The sequence below is a fragment of the Azolla caroliniana genome, unplaced genomic scaffold (assembly GCF_043228905.1).
Source record: "Azolla caroliniana isolate FFs.n. ecotype wild unplaced genomic scaffold, voAzoCaro1.0.p SCAF_14, whole genome shotgun sequence".
Taxonomy (NCBI): Eukaryota; Viridiplantae; Streptophyta; class Polypodiopsida; order Salviniales; family Salviniaceae; genus Azolla; species Azolla caroliniana.
This window is the reverse complement of record NW_028230449.1, coordinates 2,923,730-2,950,418: the sequence shown is the minus strand read 5'-3', so window position 1 is coordinate 2,950,418 and position 26,689 is coordinate 2,923,730. Positions and strand designations below refer to the sequence as shown.

General features: G+C 37.7%; 4 protein-coding genes and 1 long non-coding RNA gene across 10 annotated transcripts; 3 read left to right on the top strand and 2 right to left on the bottom strand.

Annotated features, from left to right (window-relative positions):
* Positions 1–3,605: 3,605 nt before the first annotated feature.
* LOC147855176 (lectin-like) lies at positions 3,606–4,502 on the bottom strand. Its single transcript, XM_087330598.1, has one exon. It carries the CDS (start codon positions 4,500–4,502, stop codon positions 3,606–3,608), a length of 897 nt encoding a protein of 298 aa, XP_087186724.1.
* A 4,298-nt stretch (positions 4,503–8,800) lies between these two features.
* LOC147855175 (seed lectin beta chain-like) lies at positions 8,801–9,848 on the top strand. The gene has a single exon (XM_087330661.1). The coding sequence runs from the start codon at positions 8,849–8,851 to the stop codon at positions 9,770–9,772; it is 924 nt and encodes a 307-aa protein (XP_087186787.1). The 5' UTR covers positions 8,801–8,848; the 3' UTR covers positions 9,773–9,848.
* Positions 9,849–12,153: 2,305 nt separating this feature from the next.
* Positions 12,154–13,207, top strand: LOC147855174 (seed lectin beta chain-like). Its single transcript, XM_087330823.1, has one exon. It carries the CDS (start codon positions 12,207–12,209, stop codon positions 13,125–13,127), a length of 921 nt encoding a protein of 306 aa, XP_087186949.1. The 5' UTR covers positions 12,154–12,206; the 3' UTR covers positions 13,128–13,207.
* Positions 13,208–14,396: 1,189 nt separating this feature from the next.
* Positions 14,397–18,422, bottom strand: LOC147855173 (uncharacterized). Of its 5 annotated transcripts, none has more exons than XR_015530778.1 (7): positions 18,284–18,422; positions 17,452–17,582; positions 16,535–16,635; positions 15,853–15,989; positions 15,660–15,737; positions 14,985–15,480; positions 14,397–14,860 (listed from the first exon to the last, which is right to left on the bottom strand). It is a non-coding gene; the product is annotated as an uncharacterized LOC147855173 (long non-coding RNA). The 5 variants fall into 5 exon arrangements; XR_015530780.1 differs by lacking the exon at positions 18,284–18,422 and having other exon boundaries at positions 14,985–15,044; positions 15,329–15,480; positions 17,452–17,968; XR_015530777.1 differs by lacking the exon at positions 18,284–18,422 and adding an exon at positions 17,726–17,968.
* An 892-nt stretch (positions 18,423–19,314) lies between these two features.
* Positions 19,315–24,301, top strand: LOC147855172 (uncharacterized). 2 transcript variants are annotated; one of them, XM_087330420.1, is made up of 5 exons: positions 19,315–20,174; positions 22,674–23,175; positions 23,318–23,434; positions 23,877–23,919; positions 24,031–24,301. In XM_087330420.1, the coding sequence occupies exons 1-5, from the start codon at positions 19,684–19,686 to the stop codon at positions 24,036–24,038; spliced, it is 1,161 nt and encodes a 386-aa protein (XP_087186546.1). In that variant the 5' UTR covers positions 19,315–19,683; the 3' UTR covers positions 24,039–24,301. The 2 variants fall into 2 exon arrangements, with proteins under 2 accessions (XP_087186546.1, XP_087186547.1); XM_087330421.1 differs by having other exon boundaries at positions 19,316–20,174; positions 23,877–23,927; positions 24,042–24,301.
* Positions 24,302–26,689: the final 2,388 nt, after the last annotated feature.

Sequence of the window (26,689 nt, the reverse complement as noted above, 5' to 3'; positions counted from 1 at the left end):
TAAGCATCTATATAAAGTGCTCTCTCAATGTAATGAAATATATCGCTTTTCCTTTTACAAAGTTTTTCTTCTCATCTCTATCCAATTCTCTTTTCTTTTCTTTTCGTAAATAATGGCTTTCATTATGAAAGAAAGAAAACACCACCATGACTAACTACAAAGTATAGAACCATTCTAACAAGGTAAATATTACTGCGACAACAAATTCAATACCACCCTACACACCAATTCAAATGGCGAATATGATGATATGTGACCTTGCAGAGTTCTATCCAACTCTCTCTCCCTCCGTCCCTCTCCCTCAACTACTACATTGAGGAGTCGAAGATACTAATGACTTGTTTGAGGATAAAAGGGCGACAAATAAAATCGAAGTTGCTCTATGTGATAGTTGATGACTTGATCACCTAATATGTGCATGGAGTGTTGGTTCACCAATTATAAAGTTTGCTAACTTGAGTCCATCATACGTGGAGACACCCATGAATGTATGGTAGTCACTATTGGATCTGTAATTTTGGATTTACAAGATAAGAAATATCTTGAATCGGATGAAGTTCACCACATGCCCAAGCAACCGAAGGTCTTGTTGTCAATTGGTTGATTATATGAGATAGGTTTATTAGAAATCTAGCAAGCTCGAGGGTGTGAACCATTTCTTAACAATGTCACATAAGTAATTTATTTGCTAGAGTATACACCCACTTGTCCATGTAATGGAGAAAAGTGGATGAATTTGGAAGTAATTTTGAATTCAAATTCCACACAAACTTTTGTTTTGGGTCACTATTTAAGTAAAACATTGGAGAGTGGTCTATCCCTCTCTCAACTTTTGGATATTTTGTAGGCTCTCATTGGGCGTACATAATCTACGTTTAAGCACACCCACTTAGCTTAATATAATTCATCCTATTTCTAATCTTGTAAGCCTTCTTCTTAATATAATTAGAGTTTAAAAGTGTTCATTATTCTTGAGTATATTGAGCTCAAAATCCCTTTGGTCTAGTTTTTACATATTCATAACTGTATATGTTTGAAACACAAACATAGATGATGCAAGCTGCTTGTTTGGATAGTTTTTTAGTTTGTCTTGTGCAAGGAAGTTGACACACATAAATTTCACCAAATTTAGTGACATGTAGCTTGTTGGAAAGCATGGGAAGTCTTCATTTGTTACAACCGAAGCTTCGAAGACGATGTCAATTCAAAGAAAATAAGGTAATAACAAAACAAGAAGACAAGAATTTGTATTACCCAGAGAGCAAGATGACAAAGTGTTGAAGACTAGCGATGAACTAGAATGGTTCAACACTAAGTAGATTTTTCACTTATATAACATACATAGATCACACATGATCACCACTTGGCATACATGCATGCATACCATTTGGGGGTTATTTGTTGCGTCCAGTGTCCAATAACTCTAAATAATAATAACTAAAAATATAATTAAAATAAGTGGGTGTGATGATTAGAGTATATGTGACCTTTTTGATTAAGGGCCACAAGTTGGAATCTTCATATTCACATTTTGAATCTTCATATTCACATGTTGTGATAACTTTTAGTGTGCAAAAATTCAAAGGTTTGGTCCTTGTTCCGAAAAGATATTGGGGTTTTAGTGGAGTGTAGTCGTTGTTTTCTAGTCTAAGGAAGGGTCCATCATACTTGTGATATAATTAGGAATGAATATAAGTCCATCAAGTTTAGGGGTGGAAATTCATCGAGCAAACCTTTAGAATGGTCAAAACAAATAAACGGGCCATCCAATGTAACATTTCCATCCCCTACTCTTTATATAAACCATTGGGAGATATACAAGGGATGGTTGTTTTTTGCTTTCTTGGTTATTATGTATTTAGGAAAACCTCACACTAATTGGTGGGCCAGTGGAATAGTAGGTCATTTAGAGTGTATTGTCCCTTCCTTCTCCAACCCTTTATTGGTTTCTTTCTTATTCCTATGCTCCAACATTTTGTTTGGAGACCCCCATCACAACCCACAAGAGCAACAATGCTTAAGTGTATAATCAATACAAGTTATGCATATTTCGGAACAAGTAGATACACGATATGAAAAAAAAAAAATCCATAAAAAATATCCTCCATTGGTATTAAAATTAAAGTGGCCCGAGGCAATATACAAATAGTATATACTATATGCCATCTCAACAATTGTATATCATCAAAGGAAAAGGACCAAAGATAAGTGATGTCAAAATCACTATCTCATAGAGAAATTTGCCCACAAACAAACCAATTTTTTGAAAACGGTTACTTATGTATCTTTGGATGTCTGTTGTGTGTGTGTGTGTGTGTGTGTGTGTTTTGCTTCTAGAATATGCATACACCCATTGTTGTGCATTTCTCTTTTCCTCCAAAATTTCCATTCCTCACTTCTATCATCGGTTAGTACCTTTTTATATTATTCACTTTCTTTTAAGCTTGCAAAATGCATATGACCTGTCCTTGATACACGACACGATTTGTGTGGTTGATATTAAAGAATACAAATGCATTGAGAATTTTTGGGCAGACATTGCTTCAAACGTGGTAATTTGGATCATTTCCATGGCAAAATGCTTATCATAGCACACAATGGTAGTGGAGGTTCTACCACTCCTTGAAATGATGTGTCATTGCCAAAAATTCAAGAAAATGAAGGGGAGTCATTGCAAACATGTGTTGAAGAAATGGAGGAATGACTAACTTCCCCCATTCCTCCCACAACTTCCTCATTCTTCTAAATTTTCCCATGAATGACAACTTACCTTTTAACCACACATGTTTGTTTTATGAAACAATGCATGCACCATAGCAATTCTTAAGCCTCTTTTTCATGTGCCCCCTTCACTAACCACACATGTTTGTTTTATGAAACAATTCATGCACCATAGCAATTCTTAAGCCTCTTTTTCATGTGCCCCCTTCATTACAGAGAATCAAGCTCCATTCCAACATGCCTTCAACCCCTCTTGTCTCTATTGTCCCAAACTCCTTTAGCTTCCCACAATGCCGAAGTGAGTGAATAAAATGAGCGAATAAACTACTTACATGTTGATTGCCCTTAGCAAGACTGCTTCCCAGAGTTGCTAAGATCCCCTCCCTCCAAAAAAGACATGATCTTAAAACATGGCATCCCATATAAAAGTCGAAAACATTAGGGTACATCGTCGGGCGAGAGGCGATTGATTGTTTGTTAGAAGTTCTACCCTTACATCGGATACAACATTGTGAAAATCTCTACATGGACCAAAGTTCTACCCTTACGTTGGATACATCATACAACATTGTGAAAATCTCTACATGGACCAAAGTTCTACCCTTACGTTGGATACATCATACAACATTGTGAAAATCTCTACATGGACCCAAGTTTTACCCTTAACATCGGATACAACATTGCAAAAATCTCTACATTGACCAGATACATATCGGATACATATCGGGAAGTGAGGAGGGATCATGCTATGAGGCTCCTTATCATCAAGAGACAAGAAATGGTAACATTGACATGCCATACAATGTATATAAATGTATAATGTAGATCAGAGTGGAGTAGAGAGGTGTGGGTTTCACAAGCATGTATGGATGCCCATCAAAATCTTACAATGCCCTCTTCTTCTTCTTAAGTACCCATTGGGTTGTGAAGTGCCAATTGTAGATGTAGTAGACACCATGGGTAGTGACGGGGACACGAGACGAGAAGCCCACGTACGAGCGCTCGTTCACATGTTTCGACAGATCCAGCCCGGAGACCGACAAAAAGAGCTTCGATTTCTTCTTGTCCGCCACTCCTCTGCTCGACACATTCTGGAACCGCACCTCAAGCTTGTGCCTCGCGGCATCGTAATCTATAAAGGCCACGATCCGTCGCCCCGCGAATCCTGACCCATCCCACAAGAAGGCCCCTTCCGATGACCGGAGGCTATTGAGATCGAGCCCCACGTGTGGGGCCTCGAGGTCCCATGCCTCGGAATCGCGGTCAAGATCGATCTCCACCGCAAGTGTCTTGGGCGATTTCTTTCCTCTGGACACGGCCTTCCCCGTGGCACGATCGATCTCGAAAAGCCCTAAGCTCCCGAACCCGCTCGTGCCGACACTTAGGGATGGAGTGATGGCGAAGGCAAGGCCCGAACCGAAGATGCCCTGGTCGTCGTTCTCGATCTCGGGGCTGATCTCGAAGGTGAACCATGTCGAGAAGGATGCGGCGTAGGCCGACCCTTTCTTCCACAATTGCACCTTCTTCTTGTATTGGTACCGGGCCGAGACTTGCTCATCGTCATTGCTAAGGTATATGTATTGGCCAGGGGTAGGGTAGGATTGTCTACAGATGGCCATGGCCGTTGATTTGCCCCCGTTTATGGCCGGGTCGAAGCTGCAGACCATGGTGGTGTTAGAGAACGGGGGGAGCGTTATGGTTGTGCCATCGGGTGGCGGTGGCGGTGCCGCCTCAGCCGATAAGAAATCTCCGCCACCAAGTAGTAGCACCGCCGCCGCCATGGCCACAATCTTGATAAGCCTCTCCATCAAGCCAAGTGGATGGTTTACTTGGTTTGCTTGTTTACTTGCTTGCTTGCTTCTTTTGGGTTATATATAGAGCTTAGGTTTTTTATATATTCCCATAATGCCCTTGGCACTAGCCCATAGTTTGCGCTGACTACATGACACGAAACCGACACCGTGGAACATGTGTGTGTGTGTGTAGTAGTAGTAGTAGTAGTAGTAGTAGTAGTAGTAGTAGTAGTAGTAGTAAAATGTATGCGTCACCTACCTGTGTGCTACCTCAATTGTCGAAAAACCATTGGCTACAGCTACCAAAAAAAGTGACGGTAATGTCCGGCATTTGCTCTTTTTTGTCCATTAAAACATATATATTGCCTTATTCCCTACTTGGGTCAAATAATTTGCTTACCCCCCTTGCTTTAGATCGTAATTTTTGTATCTCATACCCAATGCTTAACCTTGTTTTACTGTGCAAAGTTCTATTCTTAACATTGTGACGATCCTCAAAACTAATCGGCATGGTAACTTGTCTAGTAAATTATTAGTTTCCTAGTTAGTCCTAATTAGAGTAATTGGCATCGACCAAACAATTTTTCTACGTTTTAAAGGTACCATGCTAGCCAATTTGCCAAATTTGAACCAACCGTGAGTATCATCTAATAAGAAATGTCATTTAAAGAGGGCTTGCTAGTCTTTTATTTTTGGTTTATCCAAGAATCGGACATATTTGCTAAATGATAGACCAATCTCTTGAATATAAATGGACATTTGTCAATAATGTTGCTTTATGAAAATTTGGATAAAACTCAGCAACATGATACCGCCTTTATGAAAATGCCCAGCAATACCCATTTATTGGAAGTCAACAATACAATAATGTTCACTAGCTATTTCAAAGAATTTTTCCCAAGCCTAGGGTAATTGAAAGTGAATAGTCAAACCCATTGTTTTGGGATCAAATGATTAGTATCCACAACCTCAATGCTCAAACACATAAACATGAAGTTTTTCAATGAGCTTCAAATCAAACCCATTGCTCGAACCCCAAGCGAAAGTCCATTAAGCTTGTAATAACTACATTGTCAAATTTATCAACCAATTTAAATTTAGAATTTTTAATAAGGTAAGACCATGACTCTGCCACACAATAATTAAATTATATCAAAATCGTGGGGAAATCTAAAGTTTCTTTTCTATGTGTACTTTTAACGTACATAATGGCCAATGTTGACTTTGCCCCTTGTTAATTTGTGCCATCATCCATGTTTATAGATCTCACGAATGTCCATGCTATATTTAAAAACTATCTAGAACTAATCCAGATAAATGTGTAAGCAATTAAAGTAAGTTGAAGACACTATATTCTAGAATACATGTCCATAGTCTAGGTGATCATGTTTCAAACCTCTAGAGTTGAACGACCCCGCAAGCCTTTACACACATTTCACTAAAAGCATGAAAAGTATGAATGCATCACCTACTTTTGATTTTTGAGAGCTTGAACCTCATTTACAGCTTCATTGAGCTATACATCAATTGAATACATTCGTGGATAACTTTTTATGTTTATTGAAATCGACATTTGAAAGCTCTCATCTCCTTTCAAATATGGAAGAGGTAATTACCATGTTATTCGTTTATAGAAATATGTAGAAATTCTAATACTTTGTTACAAGCTTTGTGTCACCATACAATGTTGAAAGACAGAAGGAGGTAGAATCCTTGAGACAAGATGCAATGTTATATTATGTGTCATGACAATGAATTTTCAAGGTTTCTTATCTAATATGTGCTCCCAATGTGTTTCTCTACACAAAATGATTACATGTAGTTGATTGTGCTTATGACTTCTTCCAATTCAACTTCTACCATCAAAGTTTGATCCCTCTCCTTTGTTATATGCACACAACTTGTCCCCTAATCATAGTTTTATTATAAATGGTTAATGAAGGTTGTTTTCTTTATCGAAGTATCTAACTAAATGGATCGTGATAGTCATGCTACCAATAATGACATTTGAATGCCCCTTAGTAATATCTGAATAAGAATAAAGTAGATGGCAATCTTGCTACCACTCATGACAAAAAAAAAGTCTCCTAATCATCGTCACCTAATGTGAATTGCTATCTATTTGTTGTTTATTAGGCAACATTATGTGCCAACCTCAATAATGCAATGATTTTGAAACTATGTATAGTCTGGTATTGGTATCATGTTCATTCCAAGAAACCTATATCATGTATGCTTGTTTACAAGCTCACACAACCATATCATGGGTCTCTTGAGTGCTTCACACTACATTGGAAGTGGTCGTCGTACTATCTAGATAAAATAAATGGAAAGATACACACCCATTACATGTGAAAGCATGAAATTGTGGTATAAAAAGTAGTGTACATTATCTTCGGCTCATCACACAAAAAGTTTGGGTTTCAAGAACTAGAACTTTGGTGCTTTTCAGCCTTTGCTTTTAATACAAACGATCTAATCTTAAATTGGTGGAAATTTCAACTTTCACCTTTATTACAAAACTATCTACTTAAATTTGTGGAAAAGCCAATGATCAAGATAGCATTATCAAAATATCAATTCAAAAAGTTGATGAAATGATTCCTTACTCATCCAAATAAGGCTGAACATATCTTCATGTTGCTTGTCTATTCTTTTGAGCATTAGAGGATGTTATATAGTGGGTACAATTCTGGATAGTCAACAACAAAAGGTTGAAATACCAACTAATAATAAGTACTTTCACCTTGTGAAATATTTATCTTGAATTGAATGAAGAGCCAATATTAAAGTGATTAAAGTAGAAGGGTCGTTCACTTGCACGCTACAATGTTGAACCACGTTGGCAAGTTGTAACCATTTACACATTAAATTTGGATTTGAGAGTAACATACACACTCCTAAATGCAATGTTATAACTTATAATTATCCACACATGGAAGATATTTGTATATGTGATAGACAACTTGTTTTGTCTTCTATGAACGCTCGACTCTTGAAAGTTGTTACATCCATTCAACAATTGAAGAGTTGAGCTCATTATCAACTTTTCAAGGAAAATGGTTGGATTGGATAATGGTGACACCTTGAACCATGATTAAGTAACAAACATCATTTTGTTTCATCAGCTAGTTAGTAGTGGCAACTAATTGTAAACAAATGCCATAAGGGATTTGTTCCATAGATTCTATGTTATGCTTGTCACAAGCTCTTTGTTTGATTGAGTTTCACCATCCCGATTCCAAAGGTAAATAAAGGAAAGGAATAACGGACAAACAAATACCAACTTGTTTCTTCTTTTGTAAATGTTGACATTTGATTTTATCACATCCTTTCGAGATTTGAGGAGATAATCCCAATCTAATGTTTTTCAAAGCATAGAAAAACTTTGAGAAACTCAAGGGTCAATATTAACTTTGACAATTCTAAGGGTTTGAGAAAAGTTTGGAGAAATGTATTTAGATAAATATATTTCTCAAAAGAATATATTGCAAACAAATGTTTTTAATGTATAGTTTATTTCGGCCATTTTTAAACAATAGTAACGATGAGTTGTTTTATTTTTGTGTCTTTATTAATACAAACATGATGCACACATGTGAAAGCAAACATATATAAGAGTCAACAATCTCGAGAGTAGGTAGAATTGTGCATAGTTGTGCTACATGGATTAAAACTATGGGTAAGGAGGAGAGAATAATGTGATAGATATCATAACTATGGGCTTGACCTATTGACATTGCAATGTGGGCGCCTTTGTCATGGGATCTTTATGGAAGAAAACGAACTCCCTTGAGCAACATCGCAGGTTCCCACAAATAAGGCATCGACACCTAATGGGCAACTTTTCGACCTGGCGCCAATCATGACCATGATAAGACAAGATAAAAGATAAAGACGTAGTGAAGATCCCGAAGCAGCTTGAACTCTACATAGTTATGCTACATCGAGCAAAACCATGTGGGAGAGAGAGAGAGAGAGACGTGATGCGATTGATATTAGAACTCTAATCTATATTGGCTTGTTAAATTACAAAACCGACATTGGGCATTGGGGTGTGTACATCTTGGCCTATCCCCTTTTTGAACGAAAATTCCCCCAACTAACAAAAAGTTTTGATTGCCATAAAATAAATAAGACAATCAATCCATTATTGACTAATAAGACATCAACACATAATGGTGGCTTTTTTCTCTCTTGGGGCCATGTTCACCATAGGACTAACACTTACCCAACACACATAAAATAAAAGGCAATAGAATAGGCGGTTCACAAACTTTTATATATACATTCATATCCCCTTCAGCCCCTCAAAACAATTTCTAGGAAAAAACATGTCTAATCCAATCATCTTCCCCATTGTATCATCAATTGCTGTCCTCTCCTTATGGCTATGTCTAGCCCCGACAATGATGGTGGTGACAGAGGCATTAACTCTACCGAAGCCGCCCACGGGTGTAAGTCTCTCGTTCCCGCCATTCTCCGCATCTAATCTAACGTGCAAAATCGACAAATCGCTCGGCCTAAACCCCGACCTCGTGTGCACGCCCTCATCTCCGCCCGGCCAGATCATCTTCTCCAATGACAATGATGTCATCTCGGCGCGCTACCAATACAAAAAGAAGGTACAACTATGGAAGAAAGGGTCGCCGTACGCCGCGTCCTTCTCGACCGCATTCACAATTAACGTCAAACGGGATGCGGAGCGAAGCGTGAAACGCGTGTTCGGGGGCGGCATTGCGTTCGCAATCACCCCGACCATAGATATCGGGGAGAGCGGACCTGAGAGCTTCGGTCTCTTCAAGATTGATGATGCCACGGGGAAGCCCGCGAGCGGGACTCCCAACCCCAAGACATTGGCCGTGGAGATCGACACTTCGCGGGATGTAACCTATAGTTGGGACCCGCAAATTCCCCATGTGGGTTTGGACATTAACAGTGTGAACTCGGTGAAGAGTCGGTTCTTGTGGAACGGGACACGTTTTATCAACCGGAAAGTTGCCGTGTTCATTGACTACGATGCAAGCCTACAAGAGATCTCGGTGCGCTTCCAGAACGTGTCGACCAACGGGAAACCCGATAAGAAGAAGTCGAAGCTTTTCTTATCTTACTCGGGGTTGGATCTAGCATCCATTGTGGACGAACAGTCATATGTTGGTTTCTCGTCGCGTGTTCCAGTAACTACGGACGGAGTTTATTTTCTCTATGACTGGAAGTTTAGCACTAAATGGGTCCTTAGGAAAGGGATTAAAATCTAAGTTTGTTTCAATGAATGCTAATTTATCCCTTTCTCTCTTTCCTTTTTTCGAACAATAATGTGAACTTTTTTCAATCTTAACTTTACAGCCTTCCCATATTAAAGTTCGTATGAGCAAGTTGTGATTGAAACTTTGTGGATAACTTTGTGTGTCAAGATTTGAAGATATGTTCTGGAAAATGGAATGCACCACCTTTGTTTCATGATATTTGAATAGATTCATTTGTGTATGAGGTTTTTTTACAATGTTAACATTTCACAACTTTGGAGATATTTGGAGGATCACATTTCACACATTATATTCTAGATGTTGCACCAAAACTACACAACCATCTTCTTCCCTGAATAGGGAAACCACACTTTATCAATACATGTTAAAACCTATCCCTTTGTAACGAATCCCCATCATTACTTCAATACGAGTTAGCTCACATTTATCTCTTTAATGTGAGATGAGGTGTTGGAGCACAAGTACGAAGACTCATGAACTATGCATATTTTCCTTGGACAAGTGCAAGAGTCAAAAGTATCACACTTTGATACAATGCACTGTATTCAACCACATTTGAGTTTGCTTTCCATGCATTGTCAGTTCACCCCACCCCCTACACTCATGAGGCATTCCCCTCACAATCACAATAGTGCACTATGATTGCCAAGTTTATCAATAAAAACTCTTGAACATTGAGAGTCACCACTCAACCCAAACATACTATGCAAAATGAATCACTTGTTGCCCCTATAGGTCACATTTAACTAGTGAGGATATAATAAAATCTCTCTCTCTCTCTCTCTTTAATAGCAAAAAGGGGAAATGGTGGTGCAAAAAAATGCATTACCAACATTCCTTTCATTTTACCTTGAGAGAGAGCAACATTATCCAAATATCAATTCCCAAAGTTGCCAAATGAATTTCTTACTCAACCAAGTAAGGCTCAACATATCTAAGTTCAAGTTGCTTGCACATAAGATGACGTCGATATATTGCTTGCACTTTTGAATAGCATTGAAATTTTTTTAAGTAAATAAAAAGAGTCATCCAAGTGCATAGTATATAGTGTTATATAAAATGGGCAACCGACAACTATTTTAATTTTACATATCCAAACTTAAATACAATGTCATAATAATCCACAAATGGTACAAATTCTCAAGCTCACTAAAATATTTGTGAAGCTTATGGATAGCGACTTGTTCCTTTTTTCGTAAAAGGTTGACACTAGAAAGTCATTCTATCCTTTCAATAATTGAAGAGGTGAGCAAATTGTTTTCTAGGGGTGTGGCAAGATCCGATAAATGGCAACACATTGGACAATGATAATGTAACAATATCATTTTGTTTGACTTTTTGTGCAAAACATGAGCATGCACAATGTTGTTTCATAGAGTAACTAATGGGAATCAATTCACCACAAAGCATCACAAAAGGATTTGTTTCATAGATTACATTTTATATCTATGACATGCCCTTATAAATGTCATACTTGATTTGTGTGACTTAGTTTCACCACTTGAATAAAAAAAGATTAATAACAACCAACAAATATTGGTTGGTTACTTCTTCATTGAAGATAGACGCGTAGAATTTTATCACTCCACTTTTCAGAAATGGAAAAGCTTGAGAAACTTAAGGGTCTAAATTAACGTTGACCACTTGACTCCTCGAATATGAGAAAATTTAGGTAAAAGCATTGAATAAGTTTTCTCCATATAATCCAATTGAATGTTGTTAATGCTTTAGTCTTGCATACACTAAAATTAGGATATGAAAATCCTGGAGAGTTTTACTTAGTTAAATGCACTTAAAATCCTCTTCTAACCATCGTAACAAAACTCGTCGTTTTCCACACATTTATGGCTCACACATGTTGAAGTTTCCAAGAACAAATCCTTGAAGAGTGGAAAAAAATACTAATAGTGAAGATCCCAAAGCAGCAGCCAAAACTATATGTACATAATCGTGCTACATCAGGTAAAGTTGAGAGCTAGAGAGAGAGAGAGAGAGAGAGAGAGAGAGTATGCAATTGATCTAGCCTACATTTTATTCGAGCCCATGGGCCATGACACACACATAGTTATTGCACGTCTCTCTTTTTCCTAAGCAAAAACTCGCCCAAAACTTCAACAAAACTTAGATTGTCATAAATAAGGTCTCTCTTTTTCCTAAGCAAAAACTCGCCCAAAACTTCAACAAAGCTTAGATTGTCATAAATAAGGTCTCTCTTTTTCCTAAGCAAAAACTCGCCCAAAACTTCATTTGTTTATTTGAATTGGGTCTATGGTCATGGTGGGACACACCTACCTACACACAAGAATGACAAAGGCAAAAGAGGCTCATGAGCTTTGTATATGTATATATACACACACTCATAAGGTAGCCCCTCCAAAGCACACACATACACAAGAGACACAAACATAAGTTTCTAGGAAACAACATGTCCAAGCCAATCATATTCCCCATTGCATCCTCAATAGTAGTGCTCTCCTTATGTCTATGGCTAGCCTTGCCAATGCTCGCCACCGAGGCATTAGTGGCTCCGGAGCTGCCCCCGGGCATCACCCTCTCGTTCCCGCCATTCTCCACCAATAAGCTAGCTTGTGGGTTCGACAAATCGCTCGGCCTAACCCGCGACAAAGTGTGCATTCCCTCGTCGCCGCCCGGCCGGATCATCTTCTGCAATGACGACGTAGTCATCTCGGCACGCTACCAATACAAAAAGAAGGTACAACTATGGAAGAAAGGGTCGCCGTACGCCGCATCCTTCTCGACCGTGTTCACAATTAACGTCAAACGGGATGCGGAGCGGAGCGTGAAACGCGTGTTCGGGGGCGGCATTGCGTTTGCGATTACCCCGACCATTGATGTAGGGGAGAGCGGACCCGAGAGCTTCGGTCTCTTCAAGATCGAGGATGCCACGGGGAAGCCTGCGAGCGGGACTCCCAATCCCAAGACATTGGCCGTGGAGATCGACACTTCGCGCGATGAGGCCTATAGCTGGGACCCACAGATCCCACATGTCGGCTTGGACATCAATAGTGTGAACTCGGTGAAGAGCCGGTTCTTGTGGAATGGGACACGCTTTATTAACCGGAAAGTTGCCGTGTTTATCGACTACGATGCGAGCCTACAAGAGATCTCGGTGCGCTTCCAGAACGTGTCAACCAATGGGAAACCCAATAAGAAGAAGTCGAAGCTTTTCTTGTCTTATTCGGGGCTGGATCTCGCATCCATTGTGGACGAACGATCATATGTTGGTTTCTCGTCGCGTATTCCGGTTACTACCGACGGAGTTTATTTTCTCTATGACTGGAAGTTTAGCACTAAATGGGTCCTTAGGAAAGGGATTCAAACCTAAATTGTTCCTGTTATGTTAAAATGTTTCTCTCTCTCTCTTTGGACCAATAATAATGTTTGTAATATAAACTTTTTTGCTTGAACTAACAGGGTCATGGGGCATTTTAAACATGTGTGGTGTGTACATTCCTTGCTAATTCATCCAGTGGCATACCTATTCTCACATAGAATAGCCACAACTATGTCAAATTGTCTCTCTCATGAAATGGTATATATATGTATGTATGTATGTATGTATGTATGTATGTATGTATCTGTGTGTGTGTATGTGTATGTATGTACATATGCATGTACATTGGGTACATGTATGTATGTTGCATCCACATCTCAGGGATCCAGTTTGTATCGACAACAAGACATCGTGTAACTGTTATGCTTAGCAACCTTTATGATGTCTTAAATTGCTCAATGTCATTGGTCAATGCCAGGTATGACGGCCAGAGCACTCATAAGATAGCAATTGTATTTGCAGATTCTCACCATAGAGATAGCCAAGTTAAGAATGGTGAAATTGGTAAGGGACGCATACTTAAGTACCTTGCATTTGCGATTTAAATGGATTTGGTCAAACCATTTTATGAATCAAATTCGGTCAATAGGATAAAGCCCAATGTCCAAACCACTAGAGTAATTAACAAAGTTATAACCAAAAGAATTTGATCCTAGAAATACACTTACAATTTCATCAAGCTTGATCATGTCTCAATTGTGATGTGCCCACCTTTATTACATATTTGAAAGCTCTTTGGAGATTTGAAATTGAGCCATGGGATTCAAGATGGCCATACTTTATATGCATTTGATGCATTCAGAGTCCACTGCCATGCCCTAATCACTCGGCTATAGAAGGAGTTTACTATTAATTCATCCTAAAAAAATGTTTATGGCTTCCGAAGAAATCTACGGTCAAGACCCATATGGATTTTGTTACTAATTTAAGCTCAAAAAACTATTTATGATTTCAGAAGGAAAGCTAAAATCCTTTCAATGATTTCTAGTTTCAATGTCCAATTTTTTAGTTTAGAAATAAATATAGACATTGAATCTCTAGGTCGTTTGTTCAACCTTTCAACATGGCAAGATCATGTCACCAAGTAAATCATTAAACCATTTCCTGGAATACATGGACATTTGACTTATTTAAGCATGAGCCGTAGTTGAAAAGACACAAAATTGGTTGATTCAGTAACAAATCCAAACCTTAACATTGACATGAGCATAACAATGCATTTATCATTAATAAAAAGAGTGAATGAATGGACTATGTAACTGCTCAACTCTGATATCTAGGATTGACTAGGGGCATTTAGGATAAAGCATACACATAAGACAACAATTCGATTGTTATGAAGGCAAAAAACATTGAAAAACGAGTCCTTTTCTAGACAAGAGTCATAGTCTCTTTTGAGATAACCCATTTAATACAGTGATTTTTGTAGAGGACATATCAAACCAATCTGTCTGCAAGGGGAAGATTTTTTCCATTGGTAACATCTGATGGTTTTTCCTTGGAAACCTTGGATTTCATGTGAGCCAATGGCAAAATGCCAAGTCAATGGAACCAATACAAATTCTTTTTCTCTTGTTTGGTCTTATAGGCCATTTTGGCCTTTCAAAAGACGTTAATATATCTTTCTTTCTTCTTTCTACAATCTGCTCATCATCTATTGTTCCTTCATCCCCTTCTTTATGCCCTAAATATCTGCAATGGCAGCAACAACGTATGATGTATGCCTGCAAATGTTACAAAAAGGAAAGAAGGTTAAGATTAAGAGGTTATGCATATACACACCACATGGTTCAGCCTAGTTTTGTATAGAAAAGATTGAAGTCTTGTACAATGGAATCAATTTCTCACCTCCTAAGGATGGTCATGATCGACTTTTAAGAACCTTTCACAACGACCACTCAATTCTGCCTGTGGATATCATCAAAGTCAGTTGTAGAATGGAAGAATGCAACTACAAAATTAAAACATGTTTTACCTTACGTGTGTTACCATCAAACTCTAAGCAATCATTCCCCAACTAAATTTTGTAGTCTTTTTTAGCAATGGTTCTTACACAGAAGGGCTATTTGCAAATATATGCCATACTTTTGGATGAATCAGATTTTCAATGAAGATGAATCTTCTCACATCAGTTTTGATTTTGTGCTCATACTCTCCAACACAATTATATATAATATCACATTGTTTCTTACCTCCCTGCCACAAATTTCACCAGCATATTGTGGACAGAACCCTTGATTTTAAATTTTTTGCTGCCAGTTTTAAATCAGAACCGAGACATTCAGCAGGATATGCAAAAAGAACATCCATCACAGCAATTCAATAATCCTCCATCCTTGCACAGCTGCAATATACAGAACATCAAAATTTAAAAACGGAAATTGATTCTAGACTCTGAAGCACTAGATCTAATGTTGCAATGGCAAAGTAGATATCAAGCAAACAACTTCTTGATCATAATAAACAGCAGCTCTCTACAAGATTTTTTCCAATAGTTCCTGCCAAAATTATGCATACATACACCTGGCTTTGTTTTGAGCATTCATGCTGACAAACTCTTGGTTCCAATTCTTCTAAATCATTGAGGTTCTGACATTGAATCTGCACCACAGATGCTTTTTAAGTTTTATATAACATAACAGAATTTATAGGCTACCCAAAAATACATCATTCATTTCTATATAGTTAATGTTCAATAGAATATCAATGGCTGCACCTCTGTATCAATAGAATATAAGATTGTGCAAATCTAGCACATCTATCCTTCTCTTATTTCACATTATATCAGAGTAGACACATTAAGAGATGCCTTTTTCTGTCATTGATTTGATGCTGAAACGGGAGTGCAAAAAACTGTCAGAAAACAACAATTCATAGATGCTTAGCAAATATCTCATCTAGAAACTTGCAAAAGAGAACTATCACATCTGGAAGATGGAAATGGCTTTTCTACTGGACTTAATCGACCTTAAAGATAATGATCGACAGAACATTACCAAAGCCCATGAACACTGACAGTGAATCATTTCAAGCATCAACGATTAAAGACAGACAAAAAGCCATAAATGGAGATCATAGCCAACATTTGCGATTGTCAAGACAGAGGGCGGTCACAGAGATGCAAACACCACTCATCAAATGTGTGACACCTTGTCTTTTATCATAACTAGTAGACAGGCCATCACATGTTTATAGGAAAATAGAAATAATCAATTAGCCACGCGTATCTGGTTTATGAAGGATCTTCATGAGTTATAAATAGAGGATTAATGGAAGTGATTGAATCAACATATGTTTTAGTATGTGGTATCTTATATAAGACAGTAAGGCTTTTTATTCAAGTTCAGAAACAATAGTGAAAAAATATCTGCAATATGCTTTTGACAGCAAGAACTCACCTGTGGATTCCAGTCGCTGTCAAAAGGACCTTCAATCCCCCCTTTCCATTATGAATATGCACACAGTCATATACATTAGTGGAGTCAATCAATTAGGCCATCTGCAATTTGCCAGACAGAAAAAAGGAATTTGTTATTGAGAACTGCTTGTTTCAACTCCAGTTCAAATTTTCTACTTCTCAAGATGTTAGCTAAAAAACCTTCCAAAATTCGCTTACAAGACAAATTCTACATTCAACTAAAACCGTGTCCTCTACAGTAAAGATTAAACCTTGATCTACTACATTTAAAAAGTGGAAATCCCAAGATGTTTGTTGAAAATAGTGCTACTGCATGTTACAGGATCTCCACTTTCCTGCTGATAACTAATCACATAAAAATGCATATCAAAAGAAAAAAAATGAAATAGCCCATGTGAAAAAGAAAAAATAAAACAGTAAGTGGAAAATTCTTAAAGAAATATATGAAGAGATTCATCCCCATGGCATTAAAACTTCCATACAGAGAACCGTTTTGGCTTTTGCCCTAATTAATGAGCCAGAATCCATTATGTAACAGGAAATGGCAACTTCGCTAGGAGTCTAAAGAATGAATAGACATGACAAAATTCCTGGGTAATGCAAACATTCCAATACTTACTGATGCTTTTCAGAATTCTGAAGTTATGTCAATAAGCTCAGTAGTTTCTATCATGATTGACTATCCTGTTAAACATGTTCTGTTACCAACCAAGAATATGAGCTAAAAACTTGCATTAAATTAAACTGACCTTATATGCTTCATACTCTGATCATATTTGAAATAATACCCAAACAAATACTAGGTTGTCACGAAAGAAAGAAAGAAAAAGAGATAGAAATCTTTCTAAACAAGCCTGAGTTTCCCATACTCTCATGTCAATTCTAATCCAGTCTTACCAGACTGTCAGGAAGGAGTGACAGTAATCTCCTCCTCTAGTCTATCCAAGCATTGTTCCACAATCCTGATCGTTTGTACCGATCCAACGAATTCAATGCTACAAAAAACACGCTCCTGCAGTTTGATTCTCCTGCAGTAAGAAGAATGCAAGGGGAAGAGCATTAAGGGTAGTGCTGATGTCCAAAATTCTAGAAAAAAAAGACAAAAAAAAAAAGCAAACCCTAAGCCATGACAAATTCAGCTTTCAAGAAGAATCATTTGGGGGAGCATTACATGCCATGGATTTGGTGTTTGCAGAAGAATCATTCACTGCTTTGGTTTGAGTCCCTAATAGACAGATATGAATCCTAAGAGTCCCTAACAGACAGATATGAATAGATTTGTAGCACACATAGGCCTTGGCCTAGTGCATCATGAATCATGATCTCTCCCCATTATTTTCTACTATTGCAAGTGCGTGTGCCTTCACTTTGGAGATTTCACCATTTCGGATCGATCGATCGATGCTAGAGACCTTCCGAACATAACGATTTACACCCTTTTTTTTGGAGTGATTTTGTATCGGTAATGATTTGTCGGTCAGTCAGCCTCGATCGAACAGAAGCCGTGGTGCTTAACGCTAATCAAGAATGGGTAATTTATGTAATCAAAACCATAATTCTTCGTGGGGAGAGGAGATGATGGCTGACACGTGATCGTAAAAACTGACAAACATGCTCATCTTGAAGCTTTGGTGCCTGCAAGTAGACTCTAGGTAGACCTTAGCCACAAGAGTCTCCACTTCATTGATGTACAAGCATAAGAATGTCCAACATATATTGATATGATCACCTTATGTTCTTGATGAGGGTTTGGTGCTAGTTATGTTATAGGGCCCGATACCCCCCAACAACTTTTGATAGTTTGCCATACACTATAGTTGTGGCAAACAAGATTTGTACAAACACAATGACTTCTGTGTAGTTATTTGTTTTGCTCATTCATGTGCCTGTCTAGGTTGATTGATTCTTTTGTAAGAAAAAGATTTTATATCACGTGTCATTAATCATGGGAACTTTAGGCGCACACGGCAATGCTATGTGCAATCACCCCCTTGAGAGGCTTTAAAGTGACATGTGGTGCCACCATGTCTATTTATCACACCCAACACGTAACATAGCCTTCCAAATGTATTTACTTATCTACATGATCGCATGGATAACATCACACATACACAAGGTGCACGTGTCATCTAATCATCCACTCCATTCATTTCTCTATTAGCCCAAACGAACCCCATCCATAAAATCTCAGAATTTAACAAAAATCTGAGAGGGGCTCATTCAATCAGGCCACCATTGGAGACCAAAACAAGACAGAAAATGCTCTCTCTTTTTTTTTTCCTAGAAAGTCGTTGGTGAGTTCGAGTGCGAGAATGGCTCGAAGAATGGATCAAGATCAAAAGTATCCACATATATATATATATATATTGTCTAGGAAAGGGTTGAACTGATTGAATATGAGGAGGTTCTACTTGACCTTGTGAGGAGACACAATTGGGAATTCCGTGGGGGTGGTCTATATAAGATTACAGAATTGGGCCTTCCGAGTCTGTCTATGAGCCCCTCAAGGCGGGCGAATCGGATTCCGAACCAGTTGTTTCAGGATTGAATTCCCGGGCTCGGTTTCGGTCAATCTTTTGAAAATGTGTGTGTGTGTGTGGAGGGGGGTTTGACCAGTTGACTCATCTCCTTGACCAATACATATATGTGTGTACATACATATTTGCCTCCTTGACCAAAGACCTTCCCAAATGACTATAGATCAATAGTCAATATAGCAGAGAGAGAGAGAGAGACAAACAGACAGACAGAAGGCAGAGGCAGGGGAGAAGAAGAAGAAGAAGGTCAAGAAGATTAAGGAGAAGAAGAAGAAGATTAAGAAGAAGAAATAGAAGAAGAAGAAGAAGAAGAAGAAGAAGTAGTAGTAGTAGTAGTAGTAGAAGAAGAAATAGAAGAAGAAGATCAAGAAGAAGAAGAAATAGAAGAAGAAGAATGTTCTCCAGAACAGAGCAAGGATTAAAAGGAAGGAAGAAACGAGACCCAAGAAGCAGAGATGGTAGCAGAAGGCTGCCCTAAGAACACAGACACACAACACAGGCTTCCATTGCATATATAACATTACAACATTTCAAAAGGTGAACAACCCACTCCCATCTCCTTAACCTCCGAACATCTTAATTTATCAGACAAATGAAGCAAATCAAAGAGACGAACTCATGCGGCAGCCAAGATCTAGACTCTCCAGGTACTAAATGGGATTTTGTGCTGTTGGGTTTTGCGGTGGCGGCGGCAATACCATACATAGCCGCCAATCTTGTGATACTGGCCAATCGCCGCCGCCCTTACTTCCGGGCACAAGGAGGATCCTTCCTAATAATAACAGGATCTGCTGCTGGCCTCTCATGGATCATTGCCTCCTTTGTCATAAACTTCCACTTTCGGCGATCGGCCTTTGATTTTCTCCTCATCTGCTCTCTCTGGACCTTCTGGATATTCCTCACATTCGGCTTTTGCCTCTGGCTCGTGTGCCTCATCCTTCGGCTTTTCCGGCTCTTCCGCCTCTCTTCCTCGGCTTCTTACCCAAGGTCACCGTGGACTCTCCTCTACATATTTGTACTTTGGGCTCCAAGCGTCACTTTTGCCCTTATTGGCACCACGCGCAACGCCATTACCCGGTACGGGTATGTGATTCATCCGTCTCTCCCTCTCTCTCCTATGCTTTTGGAAGCTTTTCTCGTTTTGATCCATCAAGGGCAGAATGAAATGTCTATTCTTGCGTTCGACTATTGGTTTTGTTATGATTGCATTTGGCAGGGTGATGCTTGTTTCTGTATTTTGGAGAGAGAAAGAATTTCAATATTGTAAAGCCATTGCTTTAGGAGCAGACCTTCCTATGTCTAATGCGCATGATCCAGAACTAATTTTATGAAACGGTCTCATAGTGAACACAACAAACATCTAAATTCAAACCCACAAGCTTAAACCTGCAAGTCATAAGCTTTGCAGCTAAACTGTAAATGTTTTATGCATTTGAATTTTAGAATTTCAAAGAAGTAATGAATCGAAACAATGATGTATACAGGCTATGCTTTGAGTCATGCAACATGTTATGTATTCAAACATTTGAACTTATATTTGTATTTTCTAGATGCACTATTTCTCTCCTAACAAAAGATCACTCCATACCTCTCTGATACTAAAATTGTGAAAACATCCAATGATGTGTTAAGCAAACAAAGTACCTCATACCTTTGGTATTAGGGCCATATCTAGCACACATTTCAGCATCGCGACAAACGAAAAAAAGCCTTGAGATCCCCCTTTCCAAAAGAGGGAAAATTAACTTGCTTTGTTGTGTTTCTGGATTCGAATGATCATATTTAGCCTCCTGAGGATTGTAATATTCCTATTTTGTTTTCTCTCCCTCTCTAGATGCTATCTATGAAACACAAGAAATCTTAGACATATCCTGATTATGATTCCCATAGGACCTATCGTTATGAACTTTTGGAGGTGAGGTGGAGCATTCCTAGGTATGTGTGGTACGTGCAAGCCCACCCCCTGCCTCCATCACACCTAAATATGTTTGAACACTTGCATGCAGACATCACAATGTTGAACACTGTAAGGAAGCATCAGGAAAAACTGCACCCTTTCCTACATATGCTCCTCACTAAGTATTCAGAGCCTCACCCCCCTGTAGAAGCTCTCATAATGCAAACACAATCTAGGCTGTGAGACGGAGCAGCCAACATGGACTATGAGACTGAGCAAGAGATTTACATCTTAAATGATGCGTAATCTATGACAAAACAAGCCAAAATAAAAATAACTAAATCTTTAAAACTGTGTAAGACATCAAATGATTTTGCTAGCCAAGCATTTAACATTCTAAGCTTAGATGTGCTGAGAGTTCTGCCTTCAAAGGATCTCCAACGTGCACTGATCCAATATGGGGAGGCCTCCAAAGCAAGGTAATCATCTTATTGTTGAGTAATAATGACCTTGATTTGTTGAAGCAAGGGTGATGGGGATGTTGGCCATGTGCACGAGCGATCACTACTGGCTGCCCAATCTGTTGTAACCCATTTTGATTGTTGTTGTTGAGACCCTGACCTTGATTGACTCACAGATAAGGAGTGTGAAGTGGCTAAAGAATGTTGTGATGGTTCCTTGCTGATGATCCGTTGTGTATGTATTGTTTTCCAACAACTACGTCTCTCTATGTCTCTTCAATTCTAGCTAGAACAGCCCTCAACATAATTGGTCATTGTATTCCTTTTCTCATGTATTGGGCCAAAGGCTTGTTTGAAAAGGCAGTGGATCTTCTTCATATTTCGTTAAAACAGTACAATGGCAAACATAGTGTTCCTCTGATTCCATATCCCAATGGCACAATTTGCAGGTTGCTGCTTATCTCATTCCCTAATTGATGTGAAGAGTTCTTGAGCTACCCCATCACACAATGGAGTGGATGAGGTAGATGTATGTCCATATATGAAGTCCTGACGATAAATCCATCTTGTGATGTACGTAAAAGGAGGGCCTTATATTGATCCATCTTTCTACCAAGAGCTGTTTTGGGGCTGATCTGTGTTCTTTCATTACCCAATTTAATGATATCAGTCCAAATCACTCTATTCTTTTCCACTTTGGTCATTTCTAGGTGTGGACAATCCAAGCTGTATTGGAATGGGTGTAGTGCAGTTATGCTTATGCTATGCAACTAAAACCATTCTTTCATTTCAACATAGCAATAAAATGTTCCGCCAGCTGTCTTCATGACATAAATACCAGTCTTGAGCATCTTTTCTTTGGGAGCTCCCAAATCCATTGGATAGTCATCTCCATCTGGATTATATCATAGGGCACTGATGCTTTTCTTCTTATCATGTGAGCAATCATCGAGATTGAAGGTTTCTCTAAATCTGTACAGTTCCCTGCCCTATGAAGGCTGGGTGCCATATGACACAAAAAGAAGTGTTGGTTTATTAAATGTACTCTCTTTAAGTAGGAGTATCATATACTTTTTTCAAGCAAATCTGTTTGCTGCACTTTTAAAATTTTATAGCAGTAAATTTCTTCTTTATTAGCTTAAAGTTCTAACTTGTTTAAAAAATTTTAAGTTCCAGCTTTGCATTTTTGTACTCTATAACACATGAGTTTTTTCCTGGAATCAGGGATGGAGACTGCGAAAATTGTGAGATGAATGAACCATGGAAGATCTGTTCCTTCTTGATCCTCCCACTGACATATTTCACCATCCTCCTCATTCTTCTATTCCGTTGTAGAAACAGCAAAGACTATCTGATGGCGAGCGAGTATTCACACACGAGCGAGTACTCATTGATGGCCTTTATCATCTACCTCTTGTATGGTATTGATATCCTCACGGGTAGTTATAGGAAAGTCTCCGGACGATGTTTCTTGACATTTTGTGTTTGTTCGGTTATCTTCTTTGATTTTTGGGTGAGAATGGGATGGCCAGTGTATCTATGTCTATTCAAGGATGCTTCCGAAATGGACAAGTTTGAGGAGAAGTTATATTCCTGTGGTTCAGAGTGCCTTCGTCGACTCGATGCTACAACAAACTCTTCTCAAACATCGCCTTCTCCACCACAAGATACTGATTGGATATTAAAGGCAATTGATATGGCAATGCATGAAGCCTTGGAGTACAAGGTAAAAACAAATAGAATTCTTGTGTATATCATCTTCATCATTCTTTACTTGGGTCAAAAACTGTGAGAAATGTGGGATCACAAATTTAATTGAAGGGTCCTATTTGGAAAAACATGTTTATTTTAATTAATCATTATTTCAGGATAAAATAAATCAGTTGGAGCAGAAGAGGAATATATTATCTTCTAAAATTAAAGAGCTCAAGGTGATGACTACAGGACCAATGTCTTCTCTCGCACGTCCAAAAGACATTCAATCGGTAAATTTCGGCGTATAACAAAAACTTGGCTTGGCACTTGAAAGTCCTTGTTTTATTTATTGTTTCGGTTTCGGTCTCTAAAGATCAGGGAAAAATTTCAATGGCTATTTAGAGCCTGATGGCTATTTCTCAAGATTTCTGAAAACTTTAGCTGTTTTTATGCTGGAGATTTTGAAATATTTTTCCATTTTTTCAATAAATGAAGGAATATGCGACTTATATTCACTAAAGTTTGAAAGCTTTGCCCTATACTCTATACATTAAATTTTCATAACCTATAAATATTCCCAACCATTTATATTTTGTAACGTAAAGAGGATCATGGCATTTTTTGTTCTAATAAGAAGTGCCATGTCTGCGAGTTTCTAAATATGTTCAATTTCAATCTACTTTTACTGAATCTTCAGATCAGAATGCTAACCTTTTATTTTTCTTGAACAAGAACTCTGCCAAAGATCTCAAGAGCTTTTCATATTCCAAAATTCCTTAAAAGGTACAAGATCCTAAAGACCATTCATTATATCTAAATTTGTGAGATTTTGGTTCGTTCATTATATGTATAACTTAAAACATCTTTTGACACATTGAATATATACATTTGTGACAGGGGGCTCTTAGAAGGAACAAAACTCTTTCTTGATTCGTTATGTAAATCAGCCTTTGTGATATAGAATGCATGAATTGTGATTTCTGACGAGAGAATTTTGTCAAGAGGGCGTTTTTCACATCTGTGATGATTACATTTATATTTTGAGTTCATAAGAACATGTAATATATATGTACCATTGCTGTCACATGTTTCATGCTATTAGAGAAATCGTCACCATTGTACTACGAACCATACAAGATAATACTTAATTGAATGTAGCAATGGGCCCGATTTTGGCTCAAATCGAACCGAACCGATAAACTGTGGCTTAACGATTTATAGGTTCGAAGATAAATAAACGGTTTGGTTTGGTTTCAAAAGCTATTAATCGGTTTTGGTTTGGTTTGGTTTTGAATTTACCGGTTTATCGGCTTATCGGTTTCTGTTTATGTGCTTTGGTTTAAAGGTTAAAAAATACTTATAAATTTTCTTTATAGGTTCTAACTTTTAACTTTTAATTTTAAACTCTAGTTGTAACTTATTAAATTTTATATGCATTATATGTAGAGTCTCCTTTTCATTTATAATAATCAAATTTATGATCAATATGATGACAAATTTTATGATGATTTTCTCACACAAATTTATAATAAGTATGATTATTAATATCAATAAAAAATGGTTTGGTTTGGTTTTGATTTATGATAAAGTGGTTTGGTTTGGTTTTAAATTTTTTGTAAACAGTTTGGTTTAACGGTTTGGCTTTAAACAGTTCGGTTTAAATGGCTTCAAAAATTTTAACAATTTGGTTCGGTTTCTATTATTAATAAATGGTTTGGTTTCAAGGCCAAGAAACCAAACCAAACTGAAACTGAACCAAGCCCATTGCTTATTGAATGTAAAAAAACTGATTTGAACAAGCCCCTTATTTCAAATTATTCTCACATTCCTTATGTAGAGGGAGGTAAAGTAGAATACAATGATAGGTGCAAGGTTCTGAGTTTCTGATTATTTATGATAGATACAAGATTCTATGTTTTTTTATATTTTTAGATGTCCTATGTCCACATGTTTTTATGCTACGCGAAGATGTGTTTCTTAAGTCCACAATACAAAGTTTGTATGTGTATGTTGTTCTATAATGTGCATGAACTTCTTACTCTAAGATACAAAATGCTCTCAAAAGGACTCTTTTGCAATATCGGAAGATTCCTCCACAACATTGCAATATGCAAATTTCACATTATGCATATATGCATTCAAAGGGACTATGTGTTTACTTAAGATTCAATGAGATTAAACAATAAGGACACATAATGAGAACTAAAAATTAGATAAATTATATATTGATGATGTTTGCTATAGTAGAAACCATTTGTAGATCTTTGAGAATATGTCCTCATTCGTGAAGATTGGCATACAAGTATGGAGTTACATGAAACAAATTCCTCATCAACAAGGATAATTTGAATTCATGTTGTTAGAATAAAATTAGATAAATTATATATTTATGAGGTTTGCTATAGTAGAAACCATTTGTAGACCTTTGAGAATATGTCCTCATTCGTGAAGATTGGCATACAAGTATGGAGTTACATGAAACAAATTCCTCATCAACAAGGATAATTTGAATTCATGTTGTTAAAATACCAAAAAATGAAGCTTGTGCATGTATATAGATTCCTTGATCCCCCTACCCAACTTCCAACTCAACAATCTTTGTCATCAACATGAATGATATGGATTCATCTCACTAATACCAAAAATGGAAGCTTAAGCATGTATATAGCTCTCGTAAGTCCCCCACCCAAAGTAAGAGGGGCTTTGTAGACAAAAAAACCCGTTTGAGTGCTTACATACCACTTCACAATTGTTGAATTGTTGATGGTTACAAATGACAATTATTAATCAGAAAGATCGTACTTATTGGTGATTGAAGTTTCTTGGCAGTGGTTCCAAATTAATTTTGCAAATCACCACACAATCTTTAACCAATTATTGAAGATAATGCTGACATGCAAGGATCGCAAATGAATGAGGATAGACGAATAAAAACAAGGAGCAAAATAGTGTTCACTATGCCTCTGATCATGCCCACATAGATAAGCAAGGCTTACATGTGAAAAAGTTGAGAAACAACATTAAAATGATGATCCTTTTCTATTTTCTCTTTAGTTTGGTCTGCAAAATGTAGTAAGACAAATGTAAAGAGTAAAACGATGATCCTTTTCTATTTTCTCTATGGTATGGTCTGAGTTGAACCAAATAATCAGAAGACATCCTTGGAATATTGCAATAAGACAAAAAAACTTTCATAAAAGTAAACCAAGTTAGGGTTAACCGAATCCAATTGGTCTAAATCATGTACACCAATTTGGCAAGTCAATAATATGGAAGTCGACATTAGTGAAACAAGAGTACATATAGATCTAGTGTATAACAAACAAGTTAGAGATGAGATGGAAGTCACTTCGAAAACCTACAGGCAAATGTTGTATGTGTAATGTATGTATGTACATGCACAACTGTACATTAAGTGGAAAAATATTGAAACCAGTGTTGAATTTTACCGAAGACTCAATACCAGCTAGTGGAATGAATGATCACTGTTCCACCAAAGAATCGAACAAATACACATCAAAACAACCAATCCCAAACATTTGGAA

Excerpts from the sequence above, each read along its gene's own strand:
- LOC147855176 (XM_087330598.1), bottom strand. The coding sequence starts at position 4,502 with ATGGCGGCGGCGGTGCTACTACTTGGTGGCGGAGATTTCTTATCGGCT.
- LOC147855175 (XM_087330661.1), top strand. The coding sequence starts at position 8,849 with ATGTCTAATCCAATCATCTTCCCCATTGTATCATCAATTGCTGTCCTC.
- LOC147855174 (XM_087330823.1), top strand. The coding sequence starts at position 12,207 with ATGTCCAAGCCAATCATATTCCCCATTGCATCCTCAATAGTAGTGCTC.
- LOC147855172 (XM_087330420.1), top strand. The coding sequence starts at position 19,684 with ATGAAGCAAATCAAAGAGACGAACTCATGCGGCAGCCAAGATCTAGAC. Across the intron at positions 23,176-23,317 it reads ATGAAGCCTTGGAGTACAAG|GATAAAATAAATCAGTTGGA; the intron begins GTAAAAACAAAT and ends TCATTATTTCAG. Across the intron at positions 23,435-23,876 it reads GTCCAAAAGACATTCAATCG|AACTCTGCCAAAGATCTCAA; the intron begins GTAAATTTCGGC and ends TTCTTGAACAAG.